Source organism: Silurus meridionalis, chromosome 27, assembly GCF_014805685.1.
Source record: "Silurus meridionalis isolate SWU-2019-XX chromosome 27, ASM1480568v1, whole genome shotgun sequence".
NCBI lineage: Eukaryota > Metazoa > Chordata > Actinopteri > Siluriformes > Siluridae > Silurus > Silurus meridionalis.
Window position 1 is genome coordinate 17,201,732 of NC_060910.1, and position 20,248 is coordinate 17,221,979.

At 40.4% G+C, this 20,248-nt stretch overlaps 1 protein-coding gene across 2 annotated transcripts in view; it reads right to left on the reverse strand.

Annotated features, from left to right (window-relative positions):
* slc4a5a (solute carrier family 4 member 5a) overlaps nucleotides 1-19,741 on the reverse strand; it is a 29,542-nt gene extending 9,801 nt beyond the window's left edge. For both annotated transcript variants that reach the window (XM_046842086.1, XM_046842085.1), the window contains exons 1-17: nucleotides 19,611-19,741; nucleotides 15,063-15,124; nucleotides 13,772-13,990; nucleotides 11,180-11,312; nucleotides 10,900-11,060; nucleotides 10,291-10,443; nucleotides 9,864-9,959; nucleotides 9,344-9,399; nucleotides 7,741-7,898; nucleotides 6,478-6,565; nucleotides 6,239-6,393; nucleotides 5,265-5,393; nucleotides 4,671-4,845; nucleotides 4,413-4,546; nucleotides 3,359-3,630; nucleotides 667-701; nucleotides 264-455 (exon numbers count right to left, since the gene is read on the reverse strand). In XM_046842086.1, coding sequence (XP_046698042.1) covers nucleotides 264-455; nucleotides 667-701; nucleotides 3,359-3,630; nucleotides 4,413-4,546; nucleotides 4,671-4,845; nucleotides 5,265-5,393; nucleotides 6,239-6,393; nucleotides 6,478-6,565; nucleotides 7,741-7,898; nucleotides 9,344-9,399; nucleotides 9,864-9,959; nucleotides 10,291-10,443; nucleotides 10,900-11,060; nucleotides 11,180-11,312; nucleotides 13,772-13,990; nucleotides 15,063-15,123 — 2,217 coding nt within the window. In that variant the 5' untranslated portion in view covers nucleotide 15,124; nucleotides 19,611-19,741. The remainder of the gene's footprint in view (nucleotides 1-263; nucleotides 456-666; nucleotides 702-3,358; nucleotides 3,631-4,412; nucleotides 4,547-4,670; nucleotides 4,846-5,264; nucleotides 5,394-6,238; nucleotides 6,394-6,477; nucleotides 6,566-7,740; nucleotides 7,899-9,343; nucleotides 9,400-9,863; nucleotides 9,960-10,290; nucleotides 10,444-10,899; nucleotides 11,061-11,179; nucleotides 11,313-13,771; nucleotides 13,991-15,062; nucleotides 15,125-19,610) is intronic.
* Between the last annotated feature and the right edge of the window lie 507 nt (nucleotides 19,742-20,248).

Consider the following 20,248-nt stretch of genomic DNA (forward strand, 5'->3'; position numbering starts at 1 on the left):
GCCACAGCAGATCATCCGCATGTTTGATTTGGCACTTCCTAACACAACCCTCCCCATTTATCCGGGCTAGGGACCGGCACTCAAGCTTGTGCAACCCTAATGGCTGGGGTTGGTTTCCTGACCGGGGATCGAACCCAGGCCACAGCGGTGAGAGCGCCTCATCCTAACCACTAGACCACCAGGGAACCTCTTAATTTTCATTCTTAAGGTTCTTAAAAAGGTCTTGAAATGCATTAAATTTGACTTTGTGGTTTCCTTCGCACCTTGGTCGGAAAGTAGCGGCTAAACTTGAACTTCTTCAGCGAGACAGTCATGGAGTAGGTGCCGAAGAACAAGATGAAGGACATGAGCGCCAGATCTGGGATGAACTTGCAGGAGCTTCCCAGCAGCTGGCCGCCGTATTTGAGACACTCTTTCTTGCTGAGCTGACTCCAGTCCAGAGCTGTTATATTCATCTTCTCGTCATTCACAAAGAGAGAGAGAAAGATAGGGAGACGTGAAAGTGAGACGATGAACGTGAGGTCCATTTTTAAACTGTAGATAAAAATCTCCAAAACACAAGGACGATTCAAATTCGCTTTTATCAGAGCACCTTATGGGACCTGGCCACTTTGAATATAAATGAGGGTTTAAAGACTTTTGAAACAGAGAATGAGAGCCACTTACACCGGAGAGAACAGACGTATTATCGAGCACAGGAACTACAACACCCAAAGAGCATCGATGCCACTAAATAAACAAGAGGTGGTGATGAAGAGAGAGAGAGAGAGAGAGAGAGAGAAACAGAGAGAAAGAAAATGATAGAAATTAGCAAAATGAAGGGGAAAAAAAATATGAGATGGGAATTGCAATTGGTTGTTGTAACGCATCACATCTGCGTGCCACAAAAAGGCAGCAGATGGGCTTGGAATAGAAATGACAATCAGGGAGTTTTAATTGTGGGCTTCGGAAAATCCCCGAGCGGGAAAAAAAACAAGAGAGAGAGAGAAAGAGAGAAGCACATTCAATTCGTATGCAGCACGAGGATAATACAGAGTTTACCTTTGATTAAAAATACATGCACAAATCCAAAAAAGGGGAAACCACGATCAATCGATCGATTTTAGGAGATCGGATTGAACTGATTATACCACAGGCCTGCTGGATTCTGGATTTCGATTGGACCGAATCAGACCTTAATATAAGACGGTTTTCTTCTCTTTACAATGTTCTCACGAACACGTATATCAATTTTATTTTTTAAACCCTCGAAGTCCCATCCCTGACTTTTCATTGTGCCAAACAATCTTGTGTCCTTCCTTTAGGTGGTTCCCTGGGCCATAATACCAGGGTAGCAAACTCATGCATCACCAACTAGAACAGGGTCTCCAATCTTTTCCAGAAAGGGCCAGTTTGGGTGCAGGTTTTTATTCCAACCAAGCAAGTCCACACCAAATTCTACCTGTTCAAATCTAATGATCTTCATTTTCAATGACTATCAGGTGTGACCATTGATTGGTTGGACTGAAAAACTGCACCCACACTGGCCCTTTCTGGAAAAGATTGGAGACCCCTGAACTAGAATATAAAAAACACCACCTACGTTATGGTACACTCTGGCATAGTTGGCCAAATAATTCAGAATTTCTGACCCCTATGGTGTGCTACAGTCTGGCATAGAGATCCAAATAATATTAGTCTAATAACATTTCATACATCTCAACCTTTTTTTGTTGCGATAAAAAGGTTTTTTTTTCTGTATATAATTTATGGAAGGAGTCTCCAGTTCCAGCACACCAGCTGTTTCTGAGGAACATGTTTTTTGGGGGGCTTTTTTTCCTGTTATTAACTTTGAGAGAAAGGGGAGAAAAAAAAACAATGCAGCAGCTGCGGACAAAAACGATACTAAAGCTAAAGGATACAAAATTTGTCGTAAAGAGATTCATGTGGTATAAACAGAAAACGAATAAAACACGGCTGTTAACGGAAAAAACAATCAGGCGCTAACTTTGCTTCATCGCTAACTATTTTCCTATTAAGACATGCTGTGGAGTTTTTTTGCCTGAAACGACCGGAGGAACAAACAGAGGTAAAGGGGTAAACGACGTGAAAGGTTCGATTTCTAAGGAACAAGAACGAGGTAGTGACTGGGGATAGAGTATTGTCGCTGTGGGGATTCTGGGAAATGGATTTTCCGTTGGTACACGCCAACATGCATTTTGTTCGGTACACTTTTAATGCACAGTGAATCGGGGGCTGATACTCACACATGGGAGACGGCGGCCATGTTTGCAGCGAGGACAAGCACAATGCAAGTCAGTTACAATTGAGGGAAATAACTTCTTAAACAGGTAATATGCGGTGTATCATATCTCTATTCCACAATGTATACAATATTAAACACGTATATATATTATTTAGAAAAGTTCCTTGTATTCAGAGTTTGTTTACGCACACCCTTTTCTTTCCCATTTAATTTTCCATCGGTAATGGAAGCATAGAGGTAGCAAAATGCAATTAAATCGCTCGGCTTGAATTGATAATGCATTTTTCAAACGTCTTAAGTGTCCGTCAATGCATTAAACATGATATCTAAAATCACCTTTTTGCTATACCTTCGGCTCGGAACCAATTTCGAAACGCACGCTTTCTTTTCCAACAAATTCGTTCAAATTAGTAGGCAATTTACAACTTTGCACCTATGGTAATGAAAAAATGTACATTTAAATGCAGAAATACATTGTCATTTAGAATATTGCATTTCGCTAATTGCTATTTTGCATCCAGGGTTCCTACGCATTTTTGGAAAATTATGAAAAAGTATTTGTATGGGGGGGTTGGGCGGGGTGGGGTTTGTAGAGTTTTTAAAAAGTCTCAGTTTGGATGGAAGGTCAAAACTTGCTAATTTCTCGGAGTTACGAGCAGATTCTCAGCACTGCCAAAAGATCGGCACTACACCGGGTTGGCACAGCTGTGATTGGTTGTTACGTTGTGAGGTCATGTTGCCATGACAGTAAAGAGTCCAAGTCTGTGCAACTTAACACATGAAAAACATCAGAGATTCTGACGTAACGTATGGTATAATTGGAATTTAAAATCATTATTTCAAATGTTAAATATTGTCTTGGGAATCTTAATGGAAGTCTGCATATTTAAGTCTGGAATAGTATGGAGTTATAAAATGGAAAAAAAAAAAGTGTAGGAACCTTGTGCATTTTACACTTTCAATTGAATTTTGCTACCTTTATGCTTGAATAACAGACACCCAAACCCTCTCATTATTCCCATTTGGTTACTCTTTGGAATCTTGAAACGGGTGAGTTTCGAGATTAGCTTTGGACCACGCTAACTCGTAACCCTGCACCAAGAATGGACTCACTCGTGTCTGGCGCGACACACTCGCACTTGTACGAGGTGATGAAGTCCGGCTGGAAGTTGGTGTTGATGGGATAGTAGCTGAAGGAACCAGCCATCTTCTTGATAGCGTCCGAGATGAAGATGAAGGAGATGAGGCTGGAGAAGCCCTCCTCCGTGAAGCGCGTCATGTATTTGATGATGTAACTGGCGTCGGTGGCCACCAGGATTAAGCACTGGAGGCACGAGTGCATGCCGATCCACAACCTCAGCTCCATGTAGTCAATATCGCTGCTCCTGAGACACAAGCGGGAAATCTACAGTAGTGAGACCCTCGGGTATTTACGAAAGGAGGTTTTCTGTTCCAAAACTCACCCAAAAGGAAAATGCATATATAAAAAAGATTCGATGGCTTTTGACTGCCAGTACTAGCTTATTAAATAAATATTAATGGATTCACAGTTTGCTCATTTATCATTGATTATGTTGGATGTGAAAACTAAATTGTGGCAGAACCCCAGGGAACCCATTTCAAACCCAAATTTATGAATTCGAGTGCCTCAGCGGGTCCAGCCCAAAACGCCTGGAGAGTGCAGAGTGCCTGACGAACCACTGTTGTTCACACAGGTAACAAATGCATTGAATCAGAAGGCAAATTAGTCATGGCTGTACAAAACTGACTGTTGTCGCATGCTGAGCCAACGACAGGAGACTGATGAATGCCTGCTGGGGTAACGCCTCGACGGCAAAAGAACCGTTTCTGTTGCAGAGGATCGTGCTACCGATTACATCTACAATTGCTTACTTACTGTTTGCCCCTAATAAATATCAATGAGTTCTGTACATGCATCGCAAAAACTCCTCATCTAGTCAACAATCGCATTTGAAGTTTCAATACATCTTACCAAGTGTAATACTCTTCCTACACTGGAAGATCATATGACTTGTTTCTTGTTTGTATCTTTGTAAATCGTGCCTTTACTTCTTATATTTAGACGGTTATTTATTATTTGCAGTGTGAGACATGAGATGGACACATTACAAAGGCAGAAAGTTTGAACCGTTCAAGAGACTCTTACTTGCTGAATTCAAAAAGCAGCTTCTCGAAGATAAGGATGGGTCCGGTGGAACTGAGGATAATGAGGGGCTGACCGCCAAAAAGGCAGAAGACCGTCCCAGCCAAGGCTGTACCCAGGAAACTCTCCATCACTCCCTGAGGGGAAGAATGTACAAAGAAAGAGAACAAACTCAGAGCAAAGAATAAAACCGGAGAAGTGGCGCATGGTTTGAAAGTACGACTTCACTACGAATTGTTCTGGAAAAGTTCTGTGCTTTACCTGGTAATTGTCTGTCGCGTCTCCCAGCAGGCCACCAAAGGTAATTGCATTGGTGATGCAGCCCAGGTATATAAAGAGCACGGCTGAGATCGACTGGATGTGAAAACCCTCATAGAAGTCGCTGAGATACCATGGTATTTTTCTTTTGATGTCCAGGAACAGACCTCCGCAAAACCTATCATCCCGCCGCACCAACACAAACACACGGGTTTCGAATGCATAATTCAATATAGATTTGTCTTCAGACCTCACATTTAAAAATAGATACAGACAGAAAGATGGAAAGGAAAAAGAAAACTGGCAAAGACGAGGAATGAGGAGAATAGTTAAGGACAGTGCAGTATGTTGACCTTCCGTTTGCACGAATGGCTTTTCCGCCCAATTGTTTTTATAGCCATATTTATTACCTTCAAATCACTCTCGCTGGACATTTCGGAGCCATTTCCAATTAGCTGCACTCTCCAGACCAGTTTTCCAACTGACAATCAAAGCGCTTTAGTGTTTTTAAGAGGACTTGTTCGGCGTGAAGCACCCTCCAGTCCGCCATAAACTGGCTATCCGCCATCACTCTCTTGAGGTATAATTAGAACTCACCTGCCTGTGTATGCCAGCTCTTCACCGAGCTCGTGTGGCACGGGCATCTCCTCATCCTCTGCACTACCACCCCCGGCTCCTGCGTTGCCATTCATCTGGCCCAGCTCGTTCAGAGAGAACACCGACTTCCTGTACCAGAGAAGAATACCAGAGCCTTGGTGTAGCTGAAGAATAAATGGTGCAGCAAATGGATAATCATTACCTACCACGTTTCTGATTTGTAGCTCGAGCAGACCAGTGGCAATTAGGAAGTCATTTCCTTGCAAGGTTCAAGTGCCAGGAACCTCATTCACATTCAGGTACATTATGCATTGTTTAGTGCTTGTGCTTGCAAGAAATATTTCCCTTTAATTCAACCCACAACTTCATTTGTTCACAAAGGTATAATACAAAACACCCCATATTCTTTTGAGGGAAAAAGAAAAAGAAATGATGTTGTATAAGAGTTATGGGTGACGCATTCGATTTTCTTTCAGATGGCTAACTCTTTATGTAAAGAATAGGCTGGTACGCATTACAATTTAAAACTGTAACAAAAATGTAAATGATGGCAAATGCAATTCCATTTGAAACATAGCCCATGCTAATTTGATTATAGACCCAAGCCGCACAAGAACCCACTAAAAGCCCACTCACGGTGAGAAAAAATATATCGACCCCAAGCATATAATTAATATAGTTACCTCAATAACCATGATTATGTAAAGCGCTATGGTGTTTAGCAGAAAAGCATCCACAGAACTGGAATGCTAGCATGACCAGAACAGCTAGCAGTGTCAGTTGGAAAATCTTGAGTAAATTGGATACTAGCTAGATTAGCTAATGCTGGTAAAAAAAAAAAATCTGCTGGTTTTGCTGACCAATCTATGGCTAATCGATTACATCTAAAGCATCGTTGAGTTTCTACTTTATTAGAATTTAGTTTCAAAAAATCTCCTTGTAACTATGCATTCTCCTGACTAGTCCGGCTTTACCTCTTGTCAGCAGAGGGCACTTTTTTGGGTGGCTCAATGCGAATTTTGGGGTCCCATTCGCCAGGTGGAAGCACAGTCACCTCATCCAAGAACTCATCGATGCCCGCAATTAGATCCTCTCGGTCCCGGGCCTTATACGCCACGTCACTGAAGAGCTGGAGATGACAAGACAAACTATGCTGTTTTTTCTAGCTTTGGTGGATTAATCTAAAATTTAAAACAATTTTATTCCTACTTACATCATCCACCATTAGTGTAGCAATTGCACGTCCAATTTCGTTGTAGGACTTGCCTTTGCCAGTGGGGCCCAGAAGCACAAACAAAAACCTGAATAGTAAAAAAAGTGAAAGTGGGGAAAAATAAAAACATATATCTAGAGGTCTATATTTTCATGTTGCCAAACAATTAGAACATCATTGGAATTTAGACTTTATCTGTTAGACATGGAGCAATGGTAATGAATGATAAAGGGGTTAATTGGTGGCCAGCAGGACCTAATACAGTAAAACCCCGTTGTACGAGAATAATTCGTTCTTGGAAATTGCTCGTAGGTCCATTTGCTCGTCAGTCGAACTGATTTTCCCCATAAGAATGAATGTAAAAGAGATTTAATCTGTTCCGAGACCTCCTTCGATCACTTATTTCTGCACTTAAAAAGTATTTGTAGCCTATTTTAACACACAAATACACCGCAAATTACCATAATGTAAACATAATTTAACACTTACTCATGTGGTAGTGGTTGATTGTGAGACGCGCACCATGCTCGTAACCTCCTCGGTTTCCATGGTAATTCTATTTACTTTCATTTTCACAGCATTATCACTGATTTTTATTTGGGACGTTTCAAGATTCCTAGTGAAATAAAAATATAAAACTAAAAAAAGTGCACTGAACAACGAGAGTGACTGAGTGATACGTCATCAACTAAGCGACTGATGCGACCCTCCACGAAAACAGGGAACCGGTAGCGTAGGTTTGCTCGTGCCTTCGAAATTTGCTCATGAAATAGGGTAAAATTTTGCGAGCAAGTTTGCTCATATCTCCGTTTGCTCGTACTATAGGTTGCTTGTACAACGGGGTTTTACTGTAGACTGGTAAGAGCCAAGACCTTGATCCAGAGTGGATGCTTAAGCTATTGGTTGGTACTTGGACCTTTGGTGCAAAACAGGGCCTTAAACTGGACTGGTGTATGGTAAAAAATGGGACCTTGATATATAGCGGTGAATTAGATATTTGATCAACATTGATACGCAAAACAAGTTACATTTATTATTCCATATAATATCAAGGTTTCAGTACTCATGATATATACTGAGGTAAATGTGGCACTTGGTGGATGTAGTGACCTTGTACAATAAAAAATGTGGTACTTCTTGGGCGCTAGGACCTTACTGGATAATAATTACGGTACTTAGGGGGTACCGGGCATCTTGGTATGGATTGTAAATTGGATACTTGGTTTGAATTGGTATTGTGACAAGCATTAGTAAGAACTGAACCTGGTGGGAACTGGAACCTCGGTCAGGCCTCCTAGTGTTGTGGCTTGCGCAAGTCGTACAAAGGCCACAAAGGGTTTGTCAAGGAAGTCCACTTCACCAACAAGCACATTGGAGGCCTCAGCATCCCTGGGGATCTTCTTCATGAACTTGTTCTTTAGCTGCAGTTATAGTTATAGCAAAGGCAATATTAATGACATCATGCTCCTGCTTCATGTTTCTGCATTGTCATTTGTTTAGAAATCCGAAATCTAATGTATATTAATATACAGACTATGGTGAATTATTTTTGTGGTATTTTCTATTGATAAAATTGCACAAATATGTTTTAATTGCTTTTTTGTTAATGCCAGAAGATAATGAGCCCTTCCTTACTGACATGATTTCCTCTTACTGTTTTTTTAATTATTCCAATTATAGAGAATCAAATTATAACTGCTTGACAGCACTCTGAAAAGAAAGGTTGATAAAGGTACTCTTATTTAATCTAAACCGTTCTCATTAGATGACTCTCTATCAGCATGGAAAGAGTTCTATAAGTGAAATAAGTAGTTAAAGTTATTTAAAATAAAATCCTGTGTATGGGTTCTTAAAACATGCTTCAAAGTCATTCTGAATTCTGACATGTTCAGCTATTAGATTTGAATTTGTCTTTCTGACCCCCTTCGGTATCCACAACAATTACACTTACACCTAATGAGCGGATATACTGTATGGGTGATGCTTGAGTTTTGGTTTAAAGAATTAAAAGGGGGTGCATGAGAGACAGATCAGGAGGGAGTAAATGTAACTTCATTTAGTGCTGTTTCAAAATTATTGGCCCCCTCTGCGATTAACTACATTGTGCATCAATTATTCTGAATAATTTATTCTGTCTAATGGGGGTGATTTCTTTCTTGAAGACACCTCCCACCCCATACATAGGGAATGTCTGCTCACTGTATGTCTGACAATAGTGTAATACACTTTAATAGTGGCACTTTTCTATTACACTCTTTGTATTTATTTCTCACATCATTTGTGTTAGGATTCCAGTTACTTTCATTTTATTCAGTCAAAACATTAACACTCCTCTGGAAATCAATTTAGCAGCTAAAACCTGAAAGGCGCCTGGGCATTTTGGCCACAATAGCACCTAAAGCGATAAAACGCAGTGAAAAATCATTACTTTTCTGTGAATAGAGAGAAGAAAAAAAAAGATTGAATGTTTATTTATTATTTATATGCTTGTACATAAAAATGTTTACATCCATTTGCAACTGAAAAGTGCAATTGAACAGGATATGGTCTTGTTGCCATGGTAATCATGCAGTAACCCCTGTGTGTCCCTGTTCAAACAGAGTGTGTGTGTGTGTTTGTGTGTGTGTAAATGTCAGTGTGTGTGGCATGATCATGGATGATTACAGTGAATGTCACAAAAAATACATCAATTTTCTCATAGGTATGTACACACACACACACACACACACACACACACACACACACACACACACACACACACACTATAATGCATATTCACCCTTTAATATGCACAGGAGGAAATATGTAAGAGAACATACACACTCTCAGTCCAGCATACACACTCTTTATGAACAGGATGCTGTACCTGGTCGGTGCTTGGCGTGTCCACGATATCATTCATACTCCTGCTCTGGGCGTGACCTGGAAGACACAAAAAATATTCAGTGTTACAGTTCGTCTCAGTTGCTTTGGAGTGTTTTTCCAGAAATCTAATTTCTTAAAACCACTTGTTCAACCTCCACATCATGTCGTCCCCTTTGAGCACATCATTTTCTGGCGCTTCAAACAAACTGGTACATTTAGTTAATTGATTGTGTCCAATTGTCTGTGGCATTGACAAAAAACAGGAGGCGGAGCTGAAGGTAGCAAAGCTGAAGGTGTTGAGGTTTTTTCGTTGGGAGTGACGGCGAGGGACAGGATTAGAAACGTGTTTATTAGAGGGACAGCGCATGTAGGATGTTATGGAGACAAGGTGAGGGAGGCGCTACCCGCAAGGTTGCACGGACAAAACAGGAGCTCGACCCCCTCAGCGTTGCAACCTGGAACTCCAAATGTTTCTATTTATGTGTATGTTATCGGGTCGTGATAAAAGAACGCAGACGTACGAAGTCGCCCGTAGTTGCCGCCGTGTTTGTTGTGCAGATCCTCTGTGGAGCGATTGAAGCTGGAAGCGGTTTCTGGAATCCGGGCTGGACTACGACCTGAAACACACCCGGTTATAGAAGATTCAGAAAATATCTCTATCTCCCTTAAATCTGATCATTAAACACCGCATCAGAAAGAATTCATATGGGGATCGCTTTTAGAAAAAGTGCTCTTGAAGAACCTATTCTATATCCTTTGTCGAGAGTATTGGGACAACTGCCTTACAACCTTGTGGTTGAATGAGCACAAATCTCTACAGAATCTAGTGGAACATTTTCCCAGAAGAGTGGAGCTTATTATAACAGCAAATGGGTACAAAATGTGTAATTTTGAAAAATCTCTTTTGATCTATAGAAAGTCAATTAAGGGGAGGCGAAGACGACTTACTGGGGGCGGAGCTTCCTTTGCCGATGTCGGCCAGCGAGCGGTGGATGGGTTTCTTGGTCTGGTGTCTATGTTTCCTCAGCAGCACGAAGCTGATCTTGTCCCTTAGATCCGGACTCAACATGCCCTCCTCGATGTGGCGCTCGATTATGTCATCTATACGGTATAATGGTGATAAAAAAAGGGCTGAGAAATTGATACAAGACATGTTGAATGAAGATAGACAGACGGAACAGACAGACAGACAGACAGACAGACAGATATGTTGATCATTTAATTCATTGCAGGAAGAAAATTATCATCGATTTGCCAACTCCCACAATCGTGATAGATCCCTGCGGTTGGTTAGTGTCTCTGTAATTGCCATGAGACTTTGAGTTTAGCCCCACCCACCCAGTCACCATTGCTAATTATGACTCCTATGCCATGGATAGCTGAATAAACCACTCGACCAAATGCCTTTACTTGAGTGAGCAGGTAAAGAGGAGTATCCAAGTATCTGGGAAAAACTGCAAATGACACAAGGACTTGCTCCAGTTCCTAAAAAGCAACTGAGAAAAACTTGAACAGGTCCAATAGGGACAACAACAAGCTTTTGGCTGTGATCCTCACCAACGATCTGAGGGAGTGAGTAGCCCTCCAGGTCCAGCAGCACTACGCCCGTTTGCAGACACGTGCGGAGCTCGAACAGGCTGTGCAGAGACAACGTGGAGACGTGCGGTTTGCTCCAGCGCTCCCCGCCCTCCTCAACCTTTTCCTCGAACTTTACCCACCTAAGAACACACACACACACAAACACATGACTGAATGACAGGAGTTGAGGAGATGCTCTACTTCATCTACATTCATCAGTAGTAAGAAGCTTGTGTGTGTATGTGTGGGCTCCTTCAACCTGGCTGACTCCCTCCACTCGAGCTCGTCTCCCTCGTGTTGGAGTGTATCCATCTCGGTGAAGAGGGTGGGCGTGGGCATGGCGTCTTCTTCATCTCCTAAAATATATCTCAGGCGCTCTGCAGCTGGGGACACTTAGACACACACACACACACAAACACAGAGAGCTGGTTACTACTCATTGTTAAGACACTGATCCGCACTCTGTATGAGCAAAGGTTTGTGGACACCTGACCTAAGATTGGTATGTGTGTTTTTAAGAATAAGCTCCACTCCTCTGGGAAAATGGAGATTTATGCTCATTCAGACACAAGGGTGTTAGTAAGATCAGGCCCTGATGTGCAGTCAGCGTTCCAGTTCATGTTCAATTGGGTTGAGCTCAATAGCAAGAGATCTTCCACACGTTTCCAACCAATGGAAAGTAGATCTTCATGGAAAAGGCTTTTTGTACTAGAGCATTGCCATCTTGAAACAGTTTGAGTGAAGGGAAAATTTCATGCTAAAGACGTCCTGGGTCACAATCAAATTGGCGTAAGGAAGACATGTTTTACTCGAACATGCTCGTTTCATGACAGATTGTTATCTATCTGACCCGTCATCAAAAACGTTTTATGCCTAAGCAACCAGAAATGAACCTCCAGACCCCTGAAGTGTGCTCAGAGCCCAGTTCTGCTGAGTAAAGAGCAAACCCGGTGCCAGAAGGACATCCAAAATCAAGGCCAAAGTTCTGAGTCACCGTCTGCGGAAAAGGGAATAGTTAAGGAGCTCCAGCGACGAGTCTGGCAGGAGGAATTCACCATATTCGAACAGATTCTAAGCATATAATCAAAAAAATTGGAATGTGAGGACTTCCTGGTCTGAGACCTAAATGAACATCTAGTTGCATACTGTATGAAATGTTGTTCTAATCCTGGAACCTCTTTAATAAGCGTAATGGTTTTTTTCTTTCGTCCTATCGGGGCCGGAACATACTTGTTCAAACCCTAACTCTAATTAGGTCTGTGCAGTTTTAAAGAGCCGGCCCGAGGGGATCAATAGCATCGAGTGGCGCATTGATGAGGAGGAGAAAAAATAAAAAAACCATCACAGACGCATTAAGGCCGGCGTTTCCTGTCACAAATGCGATCGCGAAACGTTTTCGTCAGCCACTTAATCACAGTGTTGTGAATTGAGTCAGCGAGATGGTCCCGATGATGGTGGCACTTCATCACGTTGCTGATTAAAAAACCAGCAGCCTCAAAATAGCTAGCGATTAAGATATAAAAAATAAATATATGAGCTCCGTGTTTTCAGGGACAATTAGCTACTAAATCATGAGCGGATGAAGCTTTGCTCCATGCTGCGTTGCTGGAGACGTGCAATGGATCAGTCATGGTGATTCATTTGTTTACTGGTTGGCCCTTGAACTTCGAGTCAGGAACTCGCTTTGATATCGCATTATTTACGTCTCCAACACAGGAGACGCGATTTATAATCATTTAGAGACCGGGACTGGGATCGCTTCCTCGCAGCCTGATGACACCCAGCCAAGGCACTACACAACATCTCTAGTTTCTGTTCCGGGAAACAAGATCGCTTTGGAGAAAATCTTGAGGTAATGGTGAGGCAAAGCTACTTTATATGTAGAAAAGTATTGGGGCATTTGTCTTTTCCAGTCATATGTGGTTCTTCCTCAAACTGTTGGAGAAACACACTTCAGCATGAAATTTTACCTCTGATTTGAACTAGTGTAGAAGGATAAAGTTAATCAAGAATACAACATGTATATGTAACTTCTATTAAAATGTAGCTTGTTATGTGTAGGTGTTTGTACCCATACATTTTGGTGCCCCCATTGTATGTATTAGGGAGGACCCAAATTAGAGACAGATGTTGGGTGAACAATGTATGGATGGAGAAGTGGGATGTATTGAAATGCATTTGTGGTTCCATCCATATGTGGTTCTTTCCCAAATTGTTACCACAGAAAGTTGGAGGCACACAATTTTATAGGATGTCTATAGAGATTTTCCCGTCACTTAAACTAGGAGACCCAAACCTGTTCCGGCTTGACAACATCTCTATTAAGATATGATTTTCATTTCAGGATCTCCTGCTACAAAGATCTGACCTCAGACCAAAAAAGCAGCTACTTATGACCATAATCTTATGTTAAAATCGAGTTAAGACTACATTTCCCGCCAAAACATGGACAAGCTCGAGGTTCGAAGCATGTGTCTATGTAAATATAACATTTATCCTGCTATGAGACGAATCTGCTATCGAAATGGACCGGTCGACGAGACATGCCTTACTAAAGCATTTCTAATGGACTGAGGGTCATTCATTAGGACAGTTTGAAACATATTCATATCATTCAAATTGATCCGGAATAATGGACTTAGACCCGAGGACTTATTGAGGCTCACAGTAGGATCACGGTTTTATTTAATACGTTTTTAAAGCACCACAGGACTGTTTTTTTTAGTCCAATTAACACTTATTGCTTCAAGTTAGGGTCTGTTCTGAGCTCCGAGTGGGAGTGTGTAAGGATGGTGTTGGCATTCATGTCCACCAAGCACCGTATGGACTATTTTGCAGGAAGGCGACTCACTGGTGCGAGTGACTTCAGGTGGATGGAGGCTGCGTTCTTGTTGCTCCAGATCGTAGCGTTCGGTGTCCTCGGACTCGTAGCGCTCGTGGCGCTGCCGATCCTCGCGAACATTCCTTTCGATATCTGTGATGTCATGACTGGAGATGGACGAGTGCCTCCGGCGTCGCTTGCGCCTGTAGCCCCGTGGTACGGGAACGCCGATGTAAATAGACTGATGATCTGCAGGTGAAAAGTTTTGGTCGAGATTAAAGAGAAACGACATGGATGTGTTGCAGAGGACAAAACGGGCAAAATCCACAGAAAAGCCAGTCAGATGAAACGAAAACCAAACAAACAACACCAACAAAAAACACAAATTCACTTAAATGCATTAAAGGGCTGTTTTTTTTTTTTGTCCAAATTTTTTTAAATTAAATAAAACAAAATAAAGTCACAAAAATCGAACAATAAACAAACAAACAACACCCAGTTCTGATGATAAACAAACACCCATTTCTAACAAAAGACGAACAAATGAAACCCAGTTCCGACAATAGATAAACAAACAACTCCAAGTTCTATCAATAAACAAATAAAAGATGCTCGAACAGAACCCAGCCAATGCTAACAACGTGAATGAATGTCTCTCGAATCAAACAAATAACAGAAAAAGACTTCCAGAGAAACGCAGGACTACCAGATCAAACACACATCGGCCGAACCGAGAACACTCAGATATCATCCGGGCTCCGACAATCAGCAGATAAAAGGCGCATGGATGTAAAATAATGACCGTAACGACTCTCAGATGTCGCCAATGAACCACGATGCAGTTTCTTTATGGACAGTAGATAAAACCCTCTGCCTCTGTAATCACCACAGACGCTTTGCACCCTGCTTTCCACCTTTGATAGGGAACGTTTTTGAAAACCGGTGCGTTCTCTCTCATCTCCGAGTCGCTCTGTTCCTCGCAGTCTAATTAACTCTCACCGGACAGGAAGTGTGATGCGGCTGGTATATGAGGGAACACCTCACACCAGTTTCTGTCTGCACTTCAGTGCGATCACCTCGAACGAAACCCAACTCATTCAACACGATCAGCTCGACGTACAAGCGAAACGGAACGCCGCGAGGTTTCACGCCAAGGCGTCAGGGATTGATCACAAAGCTTGTGGTAGATTATTGCCCAGTTACACTCGTAATAAATTATAACATGGGTTTTTCTTGAATTTTCAAGGTCAGATTTAAGGTTATGGGCAAGATCTGTTTATTTTTTAAAAAAGTTTTACAGTAGAGTGAACTGCTGACTCGCCTTCGTCTTCGTCGTCGTCATAATGGTAGTGACTATTGCTCATCCCTCTATCATGGTTCATCCTGAGAAAGAGAAAGAGACATACTGTAAGTGCAGGAAAAAAAAAATTATTCTCGAGGACTTTTGGAGCAAAAGTTTGTGGACACCTGCCCAACATTTTTCTGTGTTCTGAGGTCAGGTCTTTATAGATATAAATTATAACTCAGATATAAAACTCAGTTTAGAATACTTTAACAAATGTCTTCATTCCTTCCATCCTTCATTCATTCAATCTACTGATATTCTTAATTGTAAGGATTTTCTGCTTTGATTAGAAATGCTTGAAGCTGGACATAAAATGCTAAAGAATCCATATTGCTAGCGTTAGCCGCTAGCCACTTCCTGGTTAGCGGCTAACGCTAGCACTAGGGATTCTTTAGCATGTTCTCGCCCTTGCAAAACAAATCGTATTTCCAGAGTGATAATGCGCTAACTCCCAATTTTATTTTTTATTTTATTTTTTGTCATATACCCCTGGCGTTGTTGTGTATGTTTTCAAGTTAAATAATAATAATATATATTTTTTTAAATGCTTAAAGTGCGTTAATTTTGATAGCCATAATTATTATATACAGTTGGAATCCAAAATCAGTTATGATGACCTCATCACCCAATTTAGTTTGAGTGGGATTCTTTCTTTCTTTCTTTCTTTCTTTCTTTCTTTCTTTCTTGAAAAGAAAAATAAACAAGGTCTAAGTGAAGGTTTTGCTTCACACTTGGGAGAAAATGTGCTACATTTCTATACTTAAGTAGTATCATAATGTATGACAACGAAGGGAAATAAAGCAATCCATTGATATCCTTTTTTTCTGGTGTGTGTGTGTGTGTGTGTGTGTGTCACTGCTTCTCACTGACTCAGGTTATTGATCTGCCTCACGGCTTCCTGTCCTATCTCCTGTCGATACTTCCAAATAATTAAAGTCTCCCAGGCTTGGTGGAAACACACGTGATTAAACGCAATGTGATTAAAAAAAAAAAGAAAGAAAGAACTAATGCAGCTCGAGGCACATGTCAGGTCTACCGGCTTTAGTTTGACCATTAGATTTGTATGTGCTTTTTGTGCTTCCCATTTCACAATGAGTCTCCATGTCCTGTTATAATAAACTCCACTCTTCAGGGAAGATGTTCCACTAGATTTAAGTGGAGAATTTTGCTCGTTTAGCCACAAGGGTGTTAGTAAAGTCAAGTACTGAAGAAGGCGAGGAGATCTGGGGTGCGTTTCAACCCATCCTGTTCAACAGGGTTTGAGGGTCAGAGATTAATAGCAAGAGCTCACATCTGATCCATGGAAAGTAGATCTTCGTGGAGCTGGCTTTGTGAACGTGCTGGAACAGGATTGAGTCTCCTAGTTCAAGAGGTGGGAAAATTTCATGCACTTCCAAAGATGTCCTGTAGAAGTGTTTGCCTCCATGTTTGAGTTAACAGTTTGGGGCAGAACAACATATGGCTGGAAAAGTCAGGTGTCCCAATATTTTGGTCTATAGTGTAAATATTTATAGGTATCTATCTATAGATATCTATATAGACAGATTGGATGGATGGATGGATGGATGGATGGATGGATGGATGGATGGATGGATTTATTTGTGTGTGGAATTATGGATGGTTTATTGCTGGCACTGGGTCAGGTTTGCTTTGTCAGTTTTCTGGCCTGTAATTCATACTGTCACATCATCGATCACTGTCCTACTGCCTCACAGGGAGCGCGACAAAGAGAGAGAGAGAGAGAGAGAGGCCTATTTTATGAGCCTTTGCATTCCTTTGTTCCTCTATACTTTCACCAGTCTTCCACACTTCATCTAACATTCAGATTTTTCCCCCTAAAGAGAGAAGTGAGCGCTGATCAATGAGCTTTCAGACCTCTTTTTTTTTTTTTTTTTTTTTAATCACTTCCTGTCTGACACCATTACGAATTTTCCTCGCTGTTTTATTTAATTTTTTTTTACACTGTGCTGTGGCCTTGTTTTTCATTTCACTCGCAATAAAGTCGCGAACAAAACCGTTTCTCTCGTCATGCTCAATAAAACTTGTTGCAATTGCATCAGAAAAATAAATAAATAAATAAATAAATAAATGATTCGAAGTGTTTTCGCGTCGCGACCTAACGCCGTTAAGAGTGGAAATTTGGAATAGAAATCCATAACAATATCACATACTAAGTTAGGCTCTAGAATTATTTCCCAAATCGACTTAAAAGTTACCAATCAAACCCCAAATTCGGGGAGACTTCTAGACTTTAAGTTATTATCGGCTCTTGAGACATAGATTCGAGTAACATGTAAACTATTCTGTTTTTGAGCATTTCATTGGCCTTTCCTTTCATTCTGGACCTTTTTACTGCCATTGCTAATGTGAATATTTAGCTGTTTCTCGCGTGGTTTTAGAGCATTTCCTTTGATTGTAGCTTTATTGTAGAATATTCCATGGTTGTAGGTTTCTGTAATATGCCAGTACACTTGGGTAAGGGGTGTGATTGTTTTTTCCCCCCAAATGTGGTTTGGTGCCATTGCTTCATATACATACAGTAATAGAATATTCTAGAGTATTTTGTCATCTGTCGTAAGATTCCTGAATAATTTCTACAACTAGAACATTTCCATGTGCTTCAAAAATATTGTCTTGTTTATCACCTGATTCTAGAATGTCTCATTATTAGCATTAACATTTTTACATATTGACTCATTTTCTAGAACATCTGATATCGGTATAAGATCAGCATAGAAGATTTTTCTCAAAAGAGTCTGAAAGTGTTTGGCATGTCATTCTAAAACATTTTATAGTTTGTCCGAATGTTTACTTTGATAGTTTGCCATTTCAGTCTAGAAAATTGTATTGTAATGGCTTTCTCCATTGTTTGTGTCTTGTCCCAGAAATATATCATGTTACACGTTACATGACTTCTCGAATGTTCTAGATCATTGGTGAAATGTTTCTTGAATATTTTGCTGCTTTCAAACAATGCAGCATATTTATGCTGAATCCGGAACCATTTTTTCCCCCAGACATGCTTCTAGAATACTTCATGGGTTTATATCACCTAGTAAAATTTTCAGCAGTCTCTAGAAAATGTATGTAGGTTTTGAGATGTGCTTCTAGAATTCTCGTGAATAGTTTCCTTATTTTGTTATGGACCTTCTGTCATCATCAATGTGACAATCAATTTCCTAAATCAAATTGCATCAATATGTTTCTCACATCATTTTAGAGCATTTTTAGTGATTCTTAAACCTTCCAATATGGAAGGATTCTGAAATATCGTAATACATGTTAGAGAATTTGATTATGAAGTAATTTATTGTAGCTGATTCTGGACTCATTCTAAAATTATTTGCGTAAATGAGTATTAAATACCATCATGTGATTAGAGAAAACTTTAGGATGTTTGTTTTCACAAAATTTCATTCTAAATTTAGCTATACAGCTTGCATAAATATTGCCGTGCCAGCGTCCTGTATTCCGAGTACGCTATGAGAAGGCGTACATTTTCGACATGACAGCTTGTTTGTTTTTAGTGTTAACGTTGCTATTCAGTAATTCCAGATGGAAGTGATTACCTCAGGAGCTTTGGTAGACAGTAAAATACGGTGACATTTATGGCCTTAAAAGGTCTCTTGGACTGGTGTGGAAAAACAGAATAAATCTGCTGTGCTGAACGTGGCCACACTACAACTCATCAAACGGTCAGTATAGGACGGTCCTGCTCCTGAATCTCCTCCTGGATGGAAGGTGGTCTATTAATATGGGGTGCCTTACATCCCAGCCAAAAGCTGTTTAATCTCCTTTTATCCAGAACCAGGATCAACAATTTCAGGGCCAGATTTTTTTTCCAGCAAACCTCATCGTACATCACCACTGTCTCAATGTCTCACTGATGCATGTGATACAATTTTTTTAATAATAAAAAAAAGGGGAAAAAAATGATGCAATTGAATTCATTGTTCTGTAAATATGTAACAAAATAAATTAATTAATTCATTAATGGAAAGCTAAAATGTATAAATAATACATAATTCTTAAATTTTGCAGCATATTAAATGAATTTGTTCAATAAAATAAATGTGAAGAAATGTATAAATGATTAAACAAACAAATACATAAAAAATAGATGAAATAAATTTTTTTTTGCAGCAAATTTAACTCCACTGAAAAGAAATAAATGATTAAAATATCTACATTAATTAATACATTTTTTTCCTGCAGCAAATTAAATTCTCACTGAATAAAATTAAATAAATGGGCCAAGCAAACAAACAAAATAGATAAATAAATAAATCATTCATTCAAACAAACTGGATTTTATCGTGCCTTTGAATCGGCCAAATGAAATTTCAGATTTTTTTTTATTTCATCAGAATCATTATCCAGGTATCTGCAGCCTGGCTGTTTTCAGAACCAGGGACAGAGGCTGGGCAATAAAGCAAATTTTTGAGGTACAGCAAAACCCTAGAAATGCCTACATTAATTAAACACACACACACACACACACACATGATGGCCAAGTCGTCTTACCTGGTTTCACCTAAAGAGTCGTGCTAATCAAAGGGATTCATGAATGCGCCATGAAAATAAAGGCGACTGAAAGAGCTGAAAGTCCACAGAAACTGTAGCACCTCTGTTTCATTCACACACACACTCGCGTACACTTTCTAACTAGCGCTCGGTCAATGATATGGACCGCTGAATGGGTCAATAGGTGGAGAACTGGGAATCAGGCAAATGGGACATTGGGATGTGTGCGTGGTTTGTGGTGACCTATCACATCGCTGCACGAATGCTGCTTGCTTCTGAACAACCAACAAGCTTGTGTTCTGACACAATATTAAACAACAAAGCCACACAATGTTGCTTTTAGTGCTCCATTACACAAAAACAATAGAATTGCTGTAGTAGTTCCTGTTCTCATTTATGTTATAGCAGCTATAAACGTACGCTCCATCACCATCCAAGAAACACAGCTTCACCCCATAAATAATTAGTTGCATCATTATTTCTTGCTTTTTTTTATTGCATTTTATCTATATTATGCTTGGAGTGTATGCAGGGCCTGTGCCATACGGGTGCGTCTGAGCCGTTAACAGCCAATCAGATTTCGAAAATCCCCACTTCTCTGTGGTATATCAATATTTAACACACAAATGTTATTGCAG